Here is a 20,697-nt window from a genome sequence, read left to right on the forward strand (position 1 = left end):
ATCTTACTGATGTGGCTGATGATATGAACAACATGCCATGCATGCACATTAACCAAAATAGATACAATGATTTTCTTTGCCCTCCATCTATGCTTGTTATGTTGACATGGTAATCCAGTAGTGTGGTGAAGCTCCCTGCATTATGAACAATGCCAAATTATGCTATTGATATTTTGAGTTTACTCTTTATTTTCTAATTTGAAATTGGATGGAATTGACAGCACAGTTATCATCTTTGTTTATACACGTGCAAAACCTGTCATCTCTCTGCTTTGTTTCAGGGTGATATGCCTGATGGCATGCACAAGTCTGCTGAAGGCTGTGAGACAAACTCAACATGTATTGCAGCAAAGAAGGCAAAACATCTTGAAGATAGCGAGACAACCCCAAAGTCTTGTCTTGATGCAGTGTTCAAGTTACTTGAGACTAGCAGTCAGACAAGCTCACAGAATTGGTTGTCTGAATCAGTTCGACTTCTTCAGTCCCAAGTTCTAGCAGAAAGGCATTCTGCAACTCAACTTCGACTTGAAGTCCTATCTCTAAGAAAGATTGCGGAGAACACCAATAAGAACCTCATCGCTAAACAGCTACACCTGGAAGCTATGACCGACATGCTAGGCCGGTCTCACAGCCTTGCTCAGCAGCTTGCGCAGCAGTTCCCGTGCAAGGCTAACCTTTCTTGAACTATCTTGGAAGTGGTCTCGGTTCAGTATTATTTTGTTACGCTGCAATGGTGCCCAGTTTTTGTAATCTTCTTCTTCGTTGCGCTTTATGATCACTGGTGGCAAACTTTGATGCCCAGTGGATGTAATATACCATAAATCCTTTATTGTATAGTGTAGGTTTATTCTTAGTTACTATGCCGTAATTTCTTTATTGTATAGAGTAGGTTTGTTCTTAATTCCTACTAGTTACTGCCATCATTCACTATCAAAAAAATTAGATGTAGTCATCTGGGCTAAAACATTCGCCTCTAACGGGCCTGGTTTTTAGTGGGCCACAATTGGGTCGGCCTGCATCTTTCTTGGGCCTGAATGATTGGGGCCTTCACACTTTGCGCGAGGCCCACAACTTACACCGGCCTATATTTTAGTTGGGCCTTTTGTGGACCCAGCGCTTAGTTTGTCCCATGTAGCATTGGGCCATTAACAGGCTGAATATTGTACTGGCCTGTTATGGCCCAGATGAAACCATGGGCCTTTAGCAGGCCGAAATGCATGTTGGGCCTCAATTTTCACTAGTCGTCGACGAGCCTTCAGCAGGCTGAAATGTAGACCGGGCCTTTTTGGGCCCAGTTATATCACGGGCAGTTACCAGGCCAAAACATATCTCGGGCCTTAGTTGGCCCACTGATATCATGGGCCTTTAAGAGCCCGAAAGCTTAGTACAGACATCAATGGGCCGAATTATGCGACAGGCCTTTAACAGGCCCAAAGTCACGTTGGGCTTAACTGTTGCCACCTTTATCACGGGCCGTTAGTGGGCCCAATGTCCCATCGGACCATATATGGCCCATGGGCAGCACGGGACATTCCCATGCCGAAAGTCACACCGGGCTAAAATGGGCCCATGTCTACATCGGGCCTCTAACAGGCCGAAAGTCACTGGGCTGTAATTGGGCCCAAATATTTGGTGAACAATTAACGGGCCAGATCTAGCTTCGGGCCGTAAATGGGTCCAAATATTCGGCGAACAATTAACGGGCCAGATCTGGCTTCGGGCCGTAAATGGGCATTTATTAAGCAGGCCGTTATTGGGCTGGCGCCACTAGTACCTGAGTAAGTACTACGGGCCTTTGACTTGGCCGGCCTTTTAAACCTATATGGGCCTCTGTTGGGCCCAGCCACATGTCTACGTATCGTAGGCATGTCTCCTCCAGTGGATGAGCGACATCTGGCCCACTGACGAGCTGATAGGTATTCCCTCCGGCCAATCAGAATTTTACACGTGGAAATTTGCCATTGGTCCCGGCTGTTAACGGGTTATCGGATCCAAAACCGGACCCGATAGCTTAACGGTGTTCCATTATGGTGGATGCCATGTGTCGGTCACCCTTGACGAAAGCACTTCTGTGACACGCGATTTATCGTCATGGAAGTGGACACTTCCGTGATGATAATTTTGGTAATGTCATGGAACACTGCTACAATAGCACAGGTATGCCTATCTTGATTCTGTCATAAAATCGTCATGGATGTACATGCATGACAAAAAAGCGACCTATTATGACAAACACGTATCATCACGGAAGTGTATTTTTTTGTAGTGACAGCAATGTCCGAGGTATAGATACAATTGCTTCTCATAAATGGTAGTAACGTTGTGTCAACAGCAGCTGGATCGCCTTCCACCATCATTGGATAGTTTTGTATAAGGAAGAGCGAGTTTCCTCCAAGACTTCCAATACTGAACCAGGGAGAAGGTGTTGGCGCTAGTACACTAGTATCCATCCCGAATACCCTGCAACGGATGTTAGAATAGGTCCGGAGAGTGCAACCATGCGAGACAACACCTGCTTCCTTAGTAACATCAGCAGTGCCTTGTATATAGAGAAGAAGAGGTGGTCCATCGGAATAAGTTGCCAGGCGCCACTGAGTATATGGGTCCTACTTGTCCTCATGCTCGTGATCATCAGCATCGTCATCTCCCCCTTGGTTATAAAATTTTTCAAGTATAGGTGGTGGAATGTTCACAGGACCTTGGAAACACAAGAAGGTTAATTAGTAAAGGGAAACTAGCTAACCCGCATGCATGTGGATGAAACAATTATAATTACGGTGGAAGACAAACGTACCGAAAGCATCAGGATTCCATGCAAAAACAGTGCCACCAGTGGTGGCAGCAAACACAACACCCTCGTATTGAATTGCATCACAGTACTCATCCGTGTACAGAAATTGATTTTTGAGCAATATCCATCGAGGCGTGGAAGTAAGGATGGCAACAAGCTTGTCGAAGATAGCAAGAACTTCATAGTTCGTGTAATCCCAAGAGCGTTTGGGAACTCGACAAATTGCTATCTTCCGTAGATGACAGTCACCAGGATCATATTTGAACTCACGTAGAATACCAGCGTACTCAACTTCTGGGCAGTTTGAGATTTTTGGAAGTGGAACCCGGTGACGAGTGTACACATTCACAAGTTCCCACTTGCAGTTGTACCCAACATAAACTACCCAATCTCCATTTGTGCCTGCCCAAGCCTTGCCCTCAAGTGATGGGATCTTAATATCACACGTATCATTATCAAGCGGCATCAACTTGCACAAGGCGAGGCTTCCATTGTCCCCGTGCTAGTCAGCAGGGTCACGACGAAGAAGATAGGGGAGATCAAACCGCTCTTGGACCCTTCGGTTGCTTGTAATGATGTTATTAGTTGAGTCGAGAATGGTCTTGAACGAACCTGCCATGCTAGCCGAGGTGATGACGTCTCATTGATCAATGAGTTCCCCCACCACGTCATCTTTCAGATCGGGGCAAGAATAATGGGGTCGTTTCCGGCCTGTCCCTCCATGGAGAAGATGATCGAACAATGGCAGAAGGAAGGGTGAAGACAAATGAAGGGAGGAAGAGCGTGCGACAATAGTTCAAATCAAGAGGGAAAGGCGAAGAGGCGGTGGACGGTTGCCGCGATACAAGAAGAGCTAGTGGGGAGCGAATGGTTGCCACAGAGGTCACACACTAACGACAAGGCCGAGTGAACCGCATGCCGCATATCGCACATACCTTGATCTGGCTGACCATTTCTTTTGTGTTGCCTAATCACAAACAGTTCATCTGAGTGAACCGTATGTTGTACATCACACACACCTTCATATGACTGACCATTTCTTTTGTGTTGCCTAATCACAAGCAGTTCATCCGAGTGAACCGTATGCTGTACATCGCACACACCTTCATCCGGTTGCCCGTTTCTTTTGTGTTGCCTAATCACAAACAGTTCATCCGAGCGAACCGTATGATGTACATCACACACACCTTCATCTGGTTATCCATTTCTTTTGTGTTGCCTAATCACAAACAGTTCATCCGAGTGAACCATATGTTATATATCGCACACACCTTCATCTGGCTGCCCCTTTCTTTTCTTCCTCCCCATCACAAGCAGTTAATTGAACTGAACCGTATGCCCTGCACCGCACACGCAACTAAAATCCGAACCGTGTTTGATGCATCCGTCATCGCAAACATTTTGCACCTTTTTGATGATTTTTTACACCACCGTTTGCGATTATTGCATCGCACACAGTTCCATCGAAGGGTCTCTGATCGTAGTGTTGCATTAGCATCATCCTGCAGTAGTGAGTACAATTGTGGTTCATCATTCTTTACTTAGTGCTTCTGTAGTTTTCCAGTATATGTACTTGTGCATCGAATTATGCATTCGTGGTTGAACCTATATTTGTAATAAACATGATTGGATATGAAATAAGTGATTGCCTACTTTCAAATTCAAAAAATGTGATTTTAAAATTAGGGATTACACTGCACACGGTTTGTGAAAGCGAAACGTCTGCGATAGACGTGGAGATCAGAAACGTTTCTAGGATCCATTACGTGTGCGATCAATCTCCACTGCACACATGACATCCTCTTGAAAACTGTTTGCGTTAGGCCACCTTGCGCAAATGTTTACCACATAAAAACTGTGTGTGATGGATAGCCTTTGCCACACAGTTTCTTCTACGCACCGTGTGTGATGCATTCAATAACGCAAACGATAAAATTTTTAATATCATGTGCAATAGCAACGCTATCACAAACGATTTAATGGGAAAAATTGTGTGTGATGTACCTATGAACGAAAATGCTTTCCTTGGAGTGATTGTGTGGGACGTACATACGAACGGAAACGTTTAGCAAGGACTGACTGTGTGGGATGTACTTGCGACCGGAAACAATTTCACCTGTATAATTGTAATTTTTTAGCTCTACTATACGTATTTCCGTATTTGAGCACTCGCCGGTCGCACACGACCTTATTTTGCCGAGCATGTGTGTCAGAAGGGCATATCCCCGACGGTTTGTGGGTCGTGTGGGAATGACCCCCCTATCGCCGTCACTCACTAGGCGACGGTTCCAAATGCCGTCGCGAAAAGGGGTTTAAAACCGTTTGTATAGCACCGACGTGCACTAGTGAGAGAGAGAGAGAGACTGTCCTGACATTGCATGTGGTGCTATGGTACAAATCCTTTCCTTTTATTTTCTCATTAGTATTTTCAATCATTTCTATCTTTTAAACCATACAGTTATTTAAAAAAATTGAATTCATGAAGCCAAGAGCTTTAGAATAAGGCCAAATTTGGATGCATTTCAAACATATTTTAATTTTACCATTTCAAATGACTAAAATCAGGTTTCTGAAACAAGCAAAATATGTTTTTTGAAATAATTGGAATTAGTTTTTTTCATTGAGTGAAATCAATTTTGAAATATGTTTTCTCAACTGTGTGAAGTATGTTTTCTCAACCGTGTGAAATTATTTTCTTTAGCTGAGTGGAATTTGTTTTCCATATGGATGACACATATTTCGGTGTGAAATACTTTAAATGTAGTGAAATGTGATTTCTAAAATGAGTGAAATCTAACTTTTGTAAACGGGTGTAATGTGTTTTCTGAATCTAGTGAAATATGAAACTGACTGAAAGGATTTCTGAAACTAGTAAAATAGGTTTTTTGAAATAATTGAAATTAGTGTTTTTCACTGAGTGAAATCAATTTTGAAATATGTTTTCTCAACTGGGTGAAGTATGTTTTCTCAACCCGAGTGAAATTATTTTTTTTTAGATGAGTGGAATTTGTTTTCCATACACATGACACATATTTCGATGTGAAATATGTTAAATATAGTGAAATGTGATTTCTAAAATGAGTGAAATCTATCTTTTGTAAATGGGTGTAATGTGTTTTCGGAATTTAGTGAAATGTAAAACTGACTGAAAGGTTTTCTGAAACTAGTGAAATGTGAAACAGACTGAAATGCATTTTCTGAATGAGTGAAACGGTTAAATTCAAACTAGCCAAAAAGTATCCAAGATTGATCTTGTTTTGAAGGTCTTGTCGCCCTGAATTCAAAAATATAAAAGTTTCAAAATTGGATATTTAGTTCAAAAGTTATCAACCTTTTAAAATGTCACATGGAAAACAAAGTGCATTTTAGTGTCTGCATGCAGCCGTGGTGCACCTCTTTGCTCTCACCCTGACATGACAAAAGGTGCTGTTATGGCCCTCGTCCACTGAAGTATATCTATTTGTATAAGATCTGTATTGCTATAGAAGACAAAAATAAAGCATGATGGGTCTCCTGCCAGATCAATCTCAAAGCAACGATTAACCGTGGATGCTCCACCGGCGGTACCTCCCGCCACCGGTAAAAAAAAAACTTTTTCGAGCATATACCTACGTCGAACTCACCTCAGCTTCACTTGCGACGAGGCGCAACCACGCCAGGTAAAATAAACTACTACTCCTAGTACCAAGGTGAAGCAGAGCAGAGCAACGGCTCCAGCCCACAGGTGAACCAGGGGTATGTTTCGTGGACGGAGAAGATAGCAGCGGTAGGGGCGGGACAGGTGAGGAGTTGGGAGACCGGCGGCCCATCATGTGGACGCCGTCGCGAGGGCTGGGCAGCGGCCGCCGTGCCGGGCTCCGGCGCATCGCGGATTACATCGGCGACGACCACACCGACGCGTCCGACAACGAGTCGTTCATCACGTCGCACAGCGACGAGCTCCTCGCGTCGACGTCGGCCGCGGGCGGTGCCGGCAGCGGCGTCGGAATGCTGCCGGCGTTTCTCGCGGACCAGAGCGACCTCGTGGAGGTCATGCTGGAGCTGGACGAGGAGTCCATGGTGGTGCGCAGCGTGACGCCTACCGCGGGGCCCTCGGCGCTGGCCGGGGCCGGGGCGCACACGCCGGGGAGCGGGCGCAACCTGAGCCGGAGCTCGTCGACCTCGTCCAAGATACGCAGGACGTTCGCGTGGCTGCGGTCGCCGGCGGCGGCGCCCGAGCAGCCGCGGGAGGCGGCGATGGCGTCCCGAGAGCGGCGCCGCGTGCAGGCCAGGCTGGACCGCTCGCTGTCCGGCGCGAGGCGCGCGCTGAAGGGCCTCCGGTTCATCAGCCACGCCACGGGCTCCGCCGAGGCCACCGCGCTCTGGGGCGCCGTCGAGGAGCGCTTCGACGCCCTCTCCCGCGACGGCCTCCTCGCCCGCGACGACTTCGGCGACTGCATCGGTACGCCGTGCATGCATGCCACTTCGGTTCACGGCATGATCGCGAGTCGGCACCGGTGATGAACCATTGACGGTCGGTTTCAGGGATGGTGGACTCGAAGGAGTTCGCGGTGGGCATCTTCGACGCGCTGGCGCGGCGGCGGCGGCAGAACCTCCAGCGGGTGACCAAGGAGGAGCTCCGCGACTTCTGGCTCCAAATCTCCGACCAGAGCTTCGACGCGCGGCTGCAGATCTTCTTCGACATGTACGTACGGCCCAGCCGGCCACCTAACGATCACGTCGTTCCCCTGCTCGCTCCGACCCGCGCCGGTGGCTCACGCATTTCCTGCTGCCATTGCCAAAACAAATTTCTTTCAGGGTGGACACCAACGTCGACGGGAGGATCACGAGGGAGGAGGTGCAGGAGGTGCCGCCTTGATCCACTAAAACGAATCTGCTCCTTATTACTGTACCACTAGTAGTTTAAACCACCGAACGGTAACAAGTTTGGAAGATTCCATCGTGCTGAACTGCTGATGCCTCATGCTTTGTTACTGCCGACATATTACTGCTTGGTTGCCCAGTAATGAGATTTGATTACCATTTGTTAATCACTGCTTGATTCCGGCAGCTGATCGTCCTGAGCGCGTCGGCGAACAAGCTCTCCAAGCTCAAGGAGCAGGCCGAGGAGTACGCGCTGCTCATCATGGAGGAGCTCGACCCGGAGGGCCTCGGCTACATAGAGGTACCGCACCCGTACAAACACGGTAGCACTATTTTCTAGGTATTGTATTTGACATGGCACGTGGGCGCATGCAGCTGTGGCAGCTGGAGGCGCTGCTCCTGCAGCGCGACGCCTACATGAGCTACAGCCGGCCGCTCAGCAGCGGCAGCGGCAGCGCGGCGCAGTGGAGCCAGGACATCGCCGACGGAGGCGCGCAGGAAAAGCCGGCGACGACGGCGGCGCCAGGACGGGGCGGGTGGCGGCGGTGGAACCCGCGGCGCGCGGCGGGGAGGGCGCGCGTGGCGGCGGAGGAGAACTGGCGGCGCGCGTGGGTGCTCGCGCTGTGGGTTGCGGCGATGGCGGCGCTGTTCGCGTGGAGGTTCGCGCAGTACCGCCGGTCCGTCGCGTTCGAGGTGATGGGGTACTGCCTGCCGACGGCCAAGGGCGCCGCCGAGACGCTCAAGCTCAACATGGCGCTGGTGCTCCTCCCCGTCTGCCGCATCACGCTCACGCGGCTCCGCTCCTCCTGGGCGCGCTTCCTCGTGCCCTTGGACGACTGCATCGCCTTCCACAAGGTGATAGCCATGGCGATCGCGGCGGGGATCTGCCTGCACGCGGGGAACCATCTGGCGTGCGACTTCCCGCGGCTGATCGCGTCGAGCCCGGGGGAGTACCGGCCGCTGGCCGGCTTCTTCGGGGAGGAGAGGCCGACGTACAGGAGCCTGCTGTCCGGCGTGGTGGGGGTCACCGGGGTGGTGATGGTGGTGCTGATGGCCGTGTCCTTCACCCTGGCGGCCCGGCCGCTGCGGAGGGCGCCCACCCGGACCAGGCTGCCGTCCCCGCTGGGCCACCTCGCCGGGTTCAACGCATTCTGGTACTCCCACCACCTGCTCGTCGTCGTCTACCTCCTGCTGCTCGTGCACGGCTGGTTCATCTTCCTCGTCACCAAGTGGTACCAGAGGACGGTACGTAATTACGTACTTACCACCACTAGTTCCTTCACCTTTCTGTACACTTTTTGTTTATCTTCACTGCATTGTTACTGCATGCCGCGGTCTGTTTTTAGTTGTTGGTTAGTGACTGCGGCGTGTACTTATTTTACCTAATTTTATTTCATGACGCTGACACCTGTCTGATTTGGGCCTTCCAAAAGAAAAGCACCGCGATTGCACGGGCACTAGGGTCGTCGTCTTGGCTGTTAAGCTGATGGGCACCGGGCACCACGGAAAAGGAAAGACAATGTAGTTCAAACGTTTCGCCCATGATATTCTTGAGATCCAAGCCACCCGCACCGGCAACTTATTTCCTTTACGTGCTTTGGATACACACATATACTTAATAATCTAATCTATAAAGAAGAATGCAGTTGCATCGTGCATATGGTACAGCTGAGAACATTAATGTCCACTTATAAAAAATAGAACCATGTCCATCCAATATAGGTAGAGCAGTGAGTTATGCAGAATCTGTATACGTAAACGAGTTGTTTGTGAAGTGATTAGACATCATGCGCACTGCACACGACGCGTACGTGAGGTTCCCTAGTCCCTACTCACAGAATCCCGTGCTTGGCGCGGTACGGGCGACCGCGACAGGATCGCCCTGCCGCTGCACACGGGCGACACCATGTCGGGTTGGTGGCGCGTTTTTGTCAGGAACCCTCAAGCATATCCGCATGCCATTAACGCACGTTCGCATCGGGCACGGGCAGACGCCATCACGCCGCTGTCTCGTCCTGCTCCTGTGCCCGTGCGCCGATGATGACGAGACGAATCAACCAGAATTCAATCGCGTGTGCTCCACCACCGTACCATCAGCACTCACCATGCTGCTTATCTCAGATACAATGGACCTCTGATACATACAGTAGAACTGTGATCTTCTACACTTGGACCTGCCTGTCAAGTGATTTATCCGGTGCTAACATTGTGATCTTTGTGGTGAACTGCAGACGTGGATGTACATAGCCGTGCCGTTCGCGCTTCACGTCGGCGAACGAACGCTGCGGGCGCTGCGTTCCAAGGCCTACGCGGCCAAGATCCTCAAGGTAAGGTAACCGGGAATCTGAAACCAAAGTTCAGTGTCTGAACGCCAAACATTAATATTAATCAGAACTCCGCGTAGATAAAATAAAGAATAAATAGAAAGAGCATAATTTGCATTATCCAAAGTGCGCTGATTAGGTCTTGTGATCCATTTCTGCCCTGCCATGCCAAATCAAACGGAAGCACTAAGAATGATACGAACTAGCTATGAAATGTTTTTTTCTTTCAGGATTATTGTTTTGGAATTTCTATAATTACTATTTTTATATAAATCAGGATATTGTCATGTGGATGGGAGTGGTAGGATAAGGTCATGGGGGTAGGTCCGTATTGTTGGATATTTATGTGGCTTTCAACATTTATTCAAGGTCATGGGGGTAGGTCCATATTGAACATTTGAAATCACTTCAGATCAAATCAACTTCTTCACCATTTATAGGCAGAAACTGAGTAACTGGCCGAGAAAGAAAATAAGGATAAACATCCAAGAATGGCGTACATTGTTAACTTTTCCTTACCAGCGTGAAGTAATGAAACTAGGCGAACACATCCTCATGTTCTTACTTAATTTGATGTGCCCTCAGGTGTGCCTTCTACCAGGAAATGTGCTGACCATAACGATGTCAAAGCCCTGCGGATTCAGATACAGAAGTGGACAATATGTTTTCCTTCAGTGCCCAACAATTTCTCCGTTTGAATGGTTTGTCACCTACTCTACTCATTCTGTCAACAGACAACATTGGTCTCGGATTGTACTACTGTATTGAGCTAATCCCCATTGTTCAGGCACCCCTTTTCCATCACTTCAGCCCCTGGAGACGACTACATCAGTGTTCATATCCAGACCAGGGGGGACTGGACACAAGAGCTCAAGCACATCTTCGTGGAGAACTACTTCTCGCCATGCCTGCCCAGCAGAGCTTCATTTGGCGAGCTAGGCATGCCAGAACAGAAGAGGTTATTAATACTGCATCTCCTTGTCAATGTCATGCCTGATCCACTGTCAGTTCCTTCTTTGACTACCTGAAGGGTCACTGAACGATGTCTCGTCTCTGCTGCAGCCCTCCGAGGTTGCTTGTCGACGGCCCCTATGGTGCTCCGGCGCAGGATTTCAGGAACTACGACGTCTTGCTTCTCGTCGGCCTCGGGATCGGCGCGACGCCTTTCATAAGCATTCTAAGGGATCTGCTCAACAACATTAAGCTGGCTGATGAGCTGATGGTACGGTCTGATGAGCCCAACAACATCGTTCAGTGCCGATGACCCGCCTAAACCCTAAACCTAATCCTTTTGTATATTTTTAGGACCTATCAATGGAGACCAGCAGGTCAGAGGACAGCAGCAACACCTTCAGCGTGTCAACGGCGAGCAGCAACAAGAGGAGAGCGTACCGGACAAGCCGCGCGCACTTCTACTGGGTTACGAGGGAGCCCGGATCGTTCGAGTGGTTCAAGAGCGTGATGGATGAAGTTGCTGAAATGGACAAGAAGGTGATAGTCTCTCATCCTTCCTTCTGCATGTGCCGCTGTTCATCTTGCAATGTTGGTTACTGAGGATGATGCTTGATGTTGTTCTCATGGTGGCGACCCAGGGTGTCATAGAGCTGCACAACTATCTCACAAGCGTGTACGAGGAGCGCGACGCAAGGACGACTCTGCTCTCAATGGTTCAAGCCCTCAACCATGCCAAGAATGGTATAGACATAGTATCAGGCACCAGGGTAAAACACTTCACACATATAGTATATGATAAATTTATGTATGCGTATTGAAAAAAAACTCATTACCAAAATTAAACAAAAATCAGGGCTCAGCCAAAGAAGTGGAAAGTCTGTTGAGGTTGACAGAAACTGAAAATGTGTTCTGTGATCATGACAGGTCAGGACACATTTTGCAAGACCTAACTGGAGGGAAGAGTTCACAAGAATCTCCGCCAAGCACCCCGGTTCGACAGTTGGTAATGTTCTTCTCCAATTTGTTGGTATTTTTTCCCCTCTAGGGATGAACAAATAGGCATCTAAAAGTACCCAGCGTTGAGCTTTTATCAATTGCATCATTTTGATCACTGAAGTTATTCGTGCATGCATGCAGGGGTCTTTTACTGTGGCAAGCCCACACTAGCTAAGGAGCTGAAGAAACTATCACTTGAGATGAGCCGCAAGACGACGACTCGCTTCCATTTCCATAAGGAGTATTTCTAATAGAATAGAATAGAATACACACACATCTGATGACCATAGTAACAACTATTGATTACAAAAATTCAATTTTTTTTGGAAGAAAACTTGCCCTCTTCGCCATTTGTAAATGTACATAGTATAAAGTAGAAGGCAGTTAGAAGCATTTTTATTAACAATATGAGAGGGAATACTATTATGTTTGATATGCACATATAGTTTATAGCTACCTGTAAAAATATATCAAATGTTAAGCATACAAGAGACTGAGGGCACCATCTTCCTTGGGTCAGCAGATGCTTGGCTTGGATCATCATTGCTTTTTTTTATTTGTACCCTCTACCAAGGCATAGCGTTGGTCTTGTATGGCTTTGCTCTTTACCGGTGTAATAGTGTGTGTTTGTGTGTTACTGTTAATTGTGTGCATCCTAACTGTGCAGAAGTCGGATATGTGCTTATTGTGTTTATGTCCCCTTAATTAGGGAGCTCTTTTACGGTACCCCTAAATGAATGTGAGCCATCCACCCATCTTAATCTGACAGCTAATCTTACATGGTACTCCAATAAAGATCATGGGGAGTACTATCTCAAAAAAATATGGAGTACCTTGATGTTAGGGGTAATACCGTAATCATAGGTGATTTATTTATTTCTCAATCATATATCAATTTATTACAAAAATACTAAATAGAATGAGATTCCAATTTAGTATGAACTTGCTTGTAAGGGTGTGAACGCAGACTTCAAACAAAAATTTGTCATGAACCCTAATCCCAAATCAATATCATTCGCAAAAAGAAAAATCTCAAAATCGAGATGATGATCATGTGTGGCGGGGCATGATGATCACAGGGTCATCACCACTGAGGGGATTAGGATTAGGCCACATCAGTTCACAATCCAGGTTATGCACCCATGATGTGTATATCAATGGCCACCGCTGGTAGTTGCGCCTACGCGAATTGGTCGGGGGATGACTCCGCTGTGGGATACTGGTGCATCATGGATGTGTGAGGAGGAGTGCAGTCCTCCTACGACGCCATAGTTCAATTAATCTGCAATTAACAGAAATTCACGGATGGCTACAAGACGAAGTCTCCAGCCGCTACCACGATGGGGAACAAATAGTGCGATCGCTGCGGGCTGATGCGGTTGATTCAGTTGGAATAAAAGTCAAAAGAATAAGACAAAAGTTCTAAAATACCCTTGTAGATGGATGGTTGGATTTATCCGGCACTCCCTCCTCTCCCTAGGGAGTACCAGGGTACTGTAAAAACTCTCTAAGAGAAGAAGGGGACGAGGAGATGCCGGAATGCACAAAGGAGAAGGTTTGTGAAGACCCCGGAATTTCCAGGCTCCACCCCCACAACTTCTGGGCCAATGCGGCCGCCTGACCATGCAAACTCTCTGAACAGCCTGGAACCTCCCCGAAACTCCCCATCCTCCCCCAAACTTTCAGCCAGCCCCAGAACTTCTGGCTCTGACTACTCCAGCACGTGCAAACTCTCTGAATAACCTGAAACCACCACGGAACCAGCCCTGGAACATCCGTCGCCCAGAACTTTTGAGCAATCCTAGAACTTTGGGCTTGCCTGCGCATAGTGAGAGAGGCCACGAGCCCATGTAACTTTCCCCACTCACTTAGCCCTTGGTGGCTAGACTATATAAGCCATACTCCGCTCCAGATCTTAGGTTAGTGAAGTTTAGACTATTTTTGGGAGGGCTTTGCTCATCTACCACTCCATTGGAGATCAAGGTCTCCTTCGGAGAAGATCCAACTTGGTTTCAAGATCACCATCTCTGTTAGAGATTTGGGGAGACTATCTATCAATTCCTCTTGGATTTGGAGAAGAACTCACCCTATTTACTTTTCCCTTTGTTGTTGTTGAATGCTTGATAAGCGGAAGAAGGTCCAAAAAGGCCACCTCCCGGATGGAGAGGCCGAGAGGGGGAAGCCGATATACTTCATCGGGAACTGGTCACGGAGCATGTCATCTCACGAGCGAGCAAGGAGATGTGTTCCTTGGAACAACCGACCGGAGTTGCGGAGCACTTAGCTAGATTTGTGTGAAGACCGGACGCGGATCCAAAGATCCAGAGCAGAGCCCTGATGGTGGTGATGTCATGCTCATCTGGGTGGCAAAAAGATGACAACATCGCCGGCATACAACCATATGCTAGAGGCCACATGTCGAGGGGTCGGCCGTTGGAGCAGACCTCGCTGAACTGTCGTCTAAATGAGCGAGTTGAGGACATTGACGACGAGGGTGAAGATCATCGGAGAGAGGGGGGTTCCCTGCCAAAGGCCACATGGGTGCATAATGGGTGGTCCAGGAACCCCCATTAATGAACACATGCATGGAGCCGGTGAGAGGAGAATGGAGATCCACTCCATCCACCGCTGTCCGAAGCCAAGATGCCGCAACAGCTCTAACAAGAATGGCCAAGCAATTGGGTCGAATGCCCTGGTGATGTCAAGCTTGAGAAGCATGCGGTGAACTTTGAGGTTGTGGAATAGGAGCGTCGTTTGTTGCACGAGCAAAAGTTGTTGTGGATGCTACAACCGACAATGAATGCGCTTTGGTTGGTGGATACCATCGTTGCTAACCTAGGAGCCAATCGGAGTGAAAATGGCTTTCACAAACAGATTAGCTAGGAGGTGGATCAGGCTGATTGCGCAATAGTCAAAAAGTGACTCCCCATATGCTTTCCTGGGAAGGAAGGTGATGAGGGCTTCGTTCAACTTGTGGAAGCCACGACCGTTGAGCGAGTAAAGCTTCCCAAGGATATCGCAAATGCTGTGCTTGATGACCTCCCAAGCGCTTCAAAGGAACTAAGAAGTGAACCCATCCGGCTCGGGCGCCTTACCGGATGGCAAACTCTTGACAGCGACACGGATCCCCTTCTCGGTAAATGGTCTCTCGAGGCCAGATAGGTCAAATTGCCCAGCGTGGATCTCACCAAGGTGATTGTGAAAGCACGCTCCTCAACGGTGCCTAGAATGTCGATAAAGTGCCGGTGCGCCGCCTTGGCCATGCCTATGTAAATCACAAGGATGCAGTTCTTCGATAAGAAGTGTTTCCCAATAGCATATGGATGTTAACCCTTTACCCTAATATTCCGTTCCTAGTCAAAATAGTCCCTAATAATTTTTCATGTGTTATAAACTCATTTTCTTAAAGTCAAGGTTGTCCCTAACAATTTCCATGTGTTATGTAAACTCATTTTTTTAAGGCAACCAAAGTGTACCTTAATTTTTCATGTGTTATAAACTCATACATTTGGAACAGAAAGAAAAAAGGTAGTAAGACGAGTGAACGGAGAAGAAAAGCTGTAGAACAGTAGAAGGCAAACGAGTAAACGACACAGCTCTCTCTCACGCTTCTCGCGTGGTCGACGTTGCAGTCCACACGCGGCTGGGCGCGCCGGTTCAACCACCTCATCTCCCGCACTCCCTCTGCCTCGTATCTCCTCGCCTTCCTCCGCACCCCGCAGGCGCATTGCCAGCCGTCCGATCGCGCCCGGGCCGCGGTGGTTCCCTCTCCCCATGTTCCGCGGCCATGCGCCTCTCCATCGGCTCCCCATCCCCGTCGCCGCCGCCGGCGGTGGCCGCCGCTCTCCGCAGCACACCCCCGTCGTGCCGTACCGCCAGTCATGTGAGCGCCCGCTGATCTTTTCTTCCTTTTCTCATATCGCTGTTTCGTGGTACCACGCTGCTCACTGTTACATGGACTGCTTGCGTTCGTGTTTTCCCGATTCCGTGCCCGTCCACATGTGTTTGAAGTAGAAGGATACCAGATTCGGTGTCCTAATTCATGTTTTGCTAGTACTAGTACTTTTTTTAAAAACTTTTCTGGAATTGGTTCAATTGTGATAAATTCAGTAAACTGCGATCAAATTTCATCAGTTATGATACTTCACCTTATGTAGCAGTGAGTTTCTGAAGTTCAGTGTACTGTCCTTCAGTTCTTCCATTTACAAAACAAATTTTTACGTGCTTAGTTTGAGGAAAGGATATTCCTCAGATTGCTTCACTAGGTTGTGACCATTTCCTTATCCTAATATCCTACTTATGCATTGTTTCCTGCAACTCTCTCAGGTTATGTTCAGGCAGAAGCTGAGTTTCATGGAGGCATTTCAGACTCAGCGTCTGAAATATGCTCCTCGTTTGATCAAATCAGTCGTAAAAGGTATTAGATCAAATATAACTGATGGTGATAATGGAACGACTGAGCCAGCTAGAGAGTTGCTGGAGCGGCTATTTGCGAGGACACAAAGTTTAGACACTGGTGCTTCTCATGATAGTGAACTGAGCGTGAGCATTGAGGTCCTGAAGTCTGAATTCGAGGGTGCCTTGTCTATCCTCAGAAACAAAGAGAGGGATCTTCGCAGCGCAGAGAAGAGGGTTTCCGATGATCGGATAAGGTTGAGCAAGACAAAGCAGGACCTTGATCAGAGAGAGGAAGCGATCCGCAAAGCTTATGTAAGGCAACAAGGAATAGAGAAAGCACTGAAAAAGGCAAGTAGAGATCTGGCGTTGCGAGTGAAGCAGATCAGTAATCTGAAGCTTCTGGTTGAGGGGCAAGACAGGACTATTGCCAGGTCACAAGCTTTGCTTTCTCAGAAGGTAACTGAAGTGGAAAATCTCAAACGAGATATGTTCAAGAAGAACGAGGAAGCAGACCTGATGCGTTCAGAGATCAGGTCCAAAGAACAGCTGCTTCTTACAGCTAATCAAGCTATTGCGCAGCAAGAAGCAACAGTTAGGGAGCTGCAGAGTGAAATTAAAAGAAAGACAATGGATATCGCCAGATCAAATGAATCGAGGAAAACTAATGAAGAGAAACTGAAAGTTGCTGAACAGGAACTTGAGAAGCAGAGTTTAGGATGGCTAGCAGCACAACAAGAGTTAAAGGAACTTGCACAACTGGCATTCAAAGATACAGATGATATCAAGGGTATTATCACTGACTTCAAACGTGTGAGGTCTCTGCTAGATGCTGTACGCTCTGAATTGATCTCTTCAAAAGATGCTTTCGCTTCCTCTCGCAGACAAATAGAAGATCAAGCGGTTCAGTTGCAGGAACAAGTACAGGAACTCGAGGACCAAAGGGTATTACTGATGTCTTACACCCATGATTTGGAGGCTGCTCAACTGGAGATTCAAGGGAAGACACAGGAGCTCAATTATGCACAGTCTCGTTGTCATGAACTTGAATCACAGTTACTTAAGGAAATGGAGAAGGTCGAGTCTCTAGAAGCCGAATTAACGAAAGAAAAACAGAGCTTAGAACATAGAACTGAAGAAGTAGGCTTTCTTCAGAAGGAGCTTGTTCAGAAAGAAAATGAGTGCACCAAATCACAAGAACTTGTTAAAGTAAAAGAGTTTGAGCTGTTAGAAGCCAGACAGGAAGTCCAAGATATGAAGTTAAAGGTAGAGTCTATTCAATTGGCTGTTCAAGAAAAGGATTCAGAGCTTTCTGATACACAGAGCAGACTAACTGAAGTCAGCAGTGAAATTGTTGAGCTTCAGCAGTTGCTAAATAGCAAGAAGGATCAACTGGTTCAGGCTAGAACTGAATTACATGATAAAGAACAACATATAGAAACACTGGAGAGTGAGTTGGATAGCATACGGCTCAGATGCTCGCAAGCTGAATCCATGGTTCAAGGGATGGCTGAGCTCACTGGCGATCTTGCTAGTTCCGTAAAAGCCGGAGAAATGGACATCTATACATTACTGGATGATGAAATTTCAAGCACAAGTACAGCCCTCGAGTCCAATTTACATAAGCATAATCAACTGGAGGCTGACATAGAGATGTTAAGAGAATGCTTGCGGCATAAGGACATGGAGTTGAGAGCTGCTCATGAAGCACTTGATGCCAAAGATCAAGAGCTGAAGGCAGTACTTAAAAAATGGGATGTGAAGGAGAGGGAACTACGTGAGTTGGAAGAGTTACCGGATCCCAGTGCCACAAATGAACTTGCTGGTTTTTCCAGTGAGACAACAGAGGGCGGCATTGTAGGAGAGATGGAGCTGCCAGAGCTTCAAATTGATGCTGCGGAGGTCGAAGCACTTGCTGCTACGACTGCATTGAGGAAGCTTGCGGATATGACTAAGGATTTCTTCAAACACGTCAAAGCTGATTCTGGTATTAACTTGGTTGCATCAGAGAGTCAAAAAATCATTAAATGTGATCCTAAAATGGAAGTACACAAGAAGACGGATGTGATTCTTGAAGCTGAAAAAGAAATAGTTAGGCTCTTCTCATTGACAAAACAGATTGTCACTGATGACATAATAAACGATGTTGAGGAATGATAGCTTCAAACTAAAGCATGTAGTCTTCCAATTCTATCAAGGTAGATCTTCCAAGATAGCTTCAGAGTAGAGATATACCAGATAGATCGTTCGAACATTTATGGACAGCGATGTCGCCCAGAAGGATGAGATCTTCTCTGGTTGATTTCACAAACTGCCATTTTGAAAAAGGGTAACATGTTGAGCAGAAGCTGGTCATCTGATCCTTTGTGCTCTTTTTGTAATGTGCCTCAAACTATTCCTCAGATCTTTGTTCAATGTGTTCCCCCCTAAATATACATGGGAAGTTACTGATATGGCAATTGGTGCTGGTTTTCGTCATGCCAAAACTACTACTGATATTGTGGTGAATATTTCCATGTGCAGCAAAGTTGGTGCAGCGGTGTTTTACTGTTTCATTGCAACTTCAAATAATTTCAAATCCCAAAGCTACTAAAGTAGATGGCTATCAAGTACTCTCTCCTCTTTCTTCAAAAAAGTTAAATACTCTTGTCTTTCTACTTGCTTTCGAAAACTCCGTAGTTCAAATTTACACGGGATGCTTGAGCATCAAACTGTTAGAAACAAATGGGCCTAGCCCACGTACAGTGTCTGAAATTTCAAATAGACGCCCATAAACAAATGGCAAGTGGTGGTGCTAAAGTTTAGAGGAAGTGTTTCACCACTTTATATAGGGTGTTCTCTTTTTTTTACGAGAAATTTCCAATCTATTCAGCTTTAATCATGACAGTACAACAAACACCAGAAATAATAAAAATTACATCCAGATTCGTAAACCATCTAGCGATGACTACAACCACTGAAGCGAATCGAAGGCGCGCCGCCGCCATCGTCCCTCCCTCGCAGGAGCCCTGGCACAACTTGTAGACAGTCGGAAGTCGTCGTGTTAAGGCCTCATAGGACCAACGCACCAGAAGAGCAACCGCCGCCGACGAAGACAAGTTTAGATCGAAATGATCCAACCTCCACACTAAATGATGTGTTGAAAGAGAAATAGAAGATCACACGCGCGCTTGCCTCGCCTCGCCTGGCCGGGCACGATTTTCTTTTTCCTCTTGGCAGACAAGTTAATTATTTCTTGTCCGGTAAGTATATGACTTAGAAACCAAGTTGACTTGAGATCGTGATCGTGACACGATACCGCTTCTGGTCCTATTATGGTCCTATTATATATACCGCTACCAGCCGCGGCCAAAGACACAACGAAAACATTTAGGGTTTTGCCACATCTTGCAACTTACGGCACCACAGTAGTCTATTCCATCCCGAATGCCGGCGTCGGCGTGCGCGAGAGGAGGTCCCCGGAAGCGTTCGTCCTTGCGATTCTTCACCGCGAGAGAACGAATTAGGTTTTTGGGAAGTGCTCTGCGTGACTGCTCAAGTTCGTCATCACAGATCATCTTCTGCCCAAGTCGTGCAGCGCTACTCATCGTCATCTACAACACCGTTAGCAAAAGATCTTCGTTAACATCGTCATCAACAACATCGCTCCCACAGTAGCTAACGAATAGTGCGTCCATTGTAATCTGTTCATATCTCTATTTGTAGTTGTTGTTATATATGTGATGATGCCGTGCATGTTATCCAGTTTGTCTAGTATGCTAGATTATTGCATGCTATTTTTTGTACTATTCATGAATTATTTACTGGAATTAATAATGGATTTGCCTAATATTTCAACACAACCGTGTATAAGCTAAGAAACTTGAGGCTTAGAGTTTAACTATGAATCATCGAACCAAATATTTAAATCCATGCTGAAGAAAATCAAGGTCTTGGTCGTTCTAGCACGCATATAATTGGTTAACAAAAAAGTACGTCGTCATCTTTTCGGAGACTGTTGATATTGATAAATGTGACTCAAAAATGAAAACAAACAAGAAGATGGTGATCAGATGTTGTTGCCCACTTGGAAGAAGATCGCCACCACCCTTTGGGTGTGCCCCCACGCTGCCACCTCGACAAGGCGGCAGCGACAACAGGGTTGATCAAAACCACTGATTGTGAGCCGAACAAGGGTGAGGCTCCTGTCAGGCTGTCACCGCCTCAGGGACAGGACCGGGGTACAGGGAAAGAGGGAGCTGGCGGAAGGTTGGTGGTGGTACCTCACAACTCTAGCCTGGCCTCCCTCTTAATTTTCCAGTCCTTCCCTCCTCTGTCCATCTCTAGCACTTTATAAGGTTATTATGGACGGTTATTATTTAGGAACCAAAATAT

General features: G+C 47.1%; 2 protein-coding genes across 2 annotated transcripts; both read left to right on the forward strand.

The window, feature by feature from the left end:
- The first annotated feature begins 6,422 nt into the window (after positions 1–6,422).
- On the forward strand, positions 6,423–12,433 carry LOC125512183 (respiratory burst oxidase homolog protein E). Its single transcript, XM_048677264.2, has 13 exons — positions 6,423–7,232; positions 7,316–7,475; positions 7,589–7,637; positions 7,842–7,955; positions 8,030–8,899; positions 9,886–9,981; positions 10,564–10,679; positions 10,766–10,936; positions 11,041–11,200; positions 11,284–11,469; positions 11,571–11,699; positions 11,857–11,935; positions 12,070–12,433. Exons 1-13 carry the CDS (start codon positions 6,602–6,604, stop codon positions 12,177–12,179), a joined length of 2,871 nt encoding a protein of 956 aa, XP_048533221.1. The 5' UTR covers positions 6,423–6,601; the 3' UTR covers positions 12,180–12,433.
- A 3,117-nt stretch (positions 12,434–15,550) lies between these two features.
- On the forward strand, positions 15,551–18,776 carry LOC125512182 (uncharacterized). The gene is made up of 2 exons (XM_048677262.2): positions 15,551–15,811; positions 16,255–18,776. Exons 1-2 carry the CDS (start codon positions 15,716–15,718, stop codon positions 18,478–18,480), a joined length of 2,322 nt encoding a protein of 773 aa, XP_048533219.2. The 5' UTR covers positions 15,551–15,715; the 3' UTR covers positions 18,481–18,776.
- Positions 18,777–20,697: the final 1,921 nt, after the last annotated feature.

This window comes from Triticum urartu, chromosome 6A (assembly GCF_056163025.1).
Source record: "Triticum urartu cultivar PI428250 chromosome 6A, HENAU_Tu73, whole genome shotgun sequence".
Lineage (NCBI taxonomy): Eukaryota > Viridiplantae > Streptophyta > Magnoliopsida > Poales > Poaceae > Triticum > Triticum urartu.

Excerpts from the sequence above, each read along its gene's own strand:
- LOC125512183 (XM_048677264.2), top strand. The coding sequence starts at position 6,602 with ATGTGGACGCCGTCGCGAGGGCTGGGCAGCGGCCGCCGTGCCGGGCTC. Across the intron at positions 7,476-7,588 it reads CTGCAGATCTTCTTCGACAT|GGTGGACACCAACGTCGACG; the intron begins GTACGTACGGCC and ends AATTTCTTTCAG. Across the intron at positions 10,937-11,040 it reads GGCATGCCAGAACAGAAGAG|CCCTCCGAGGTTGCTTGTCG; the intron begins GTTATTAATACT and ends TCTCTGCTGCAG.
- LOC125512182 (XM_048677262.2), top strand. The coding sequence starts at position 15,716 with ATGCGCCTCTCCATCGGCTCCCCATCCCCGTCGCCGCCGCCGGCGGTG. Across the intron at positions 15,812-16,254 it reads CGTGCCGTACCGCCAGTCAT|GTTATGTTCAGGCAGAAGCT; the intron begins GTGAGCGCCCGC and ends CAACTCTCTCAG.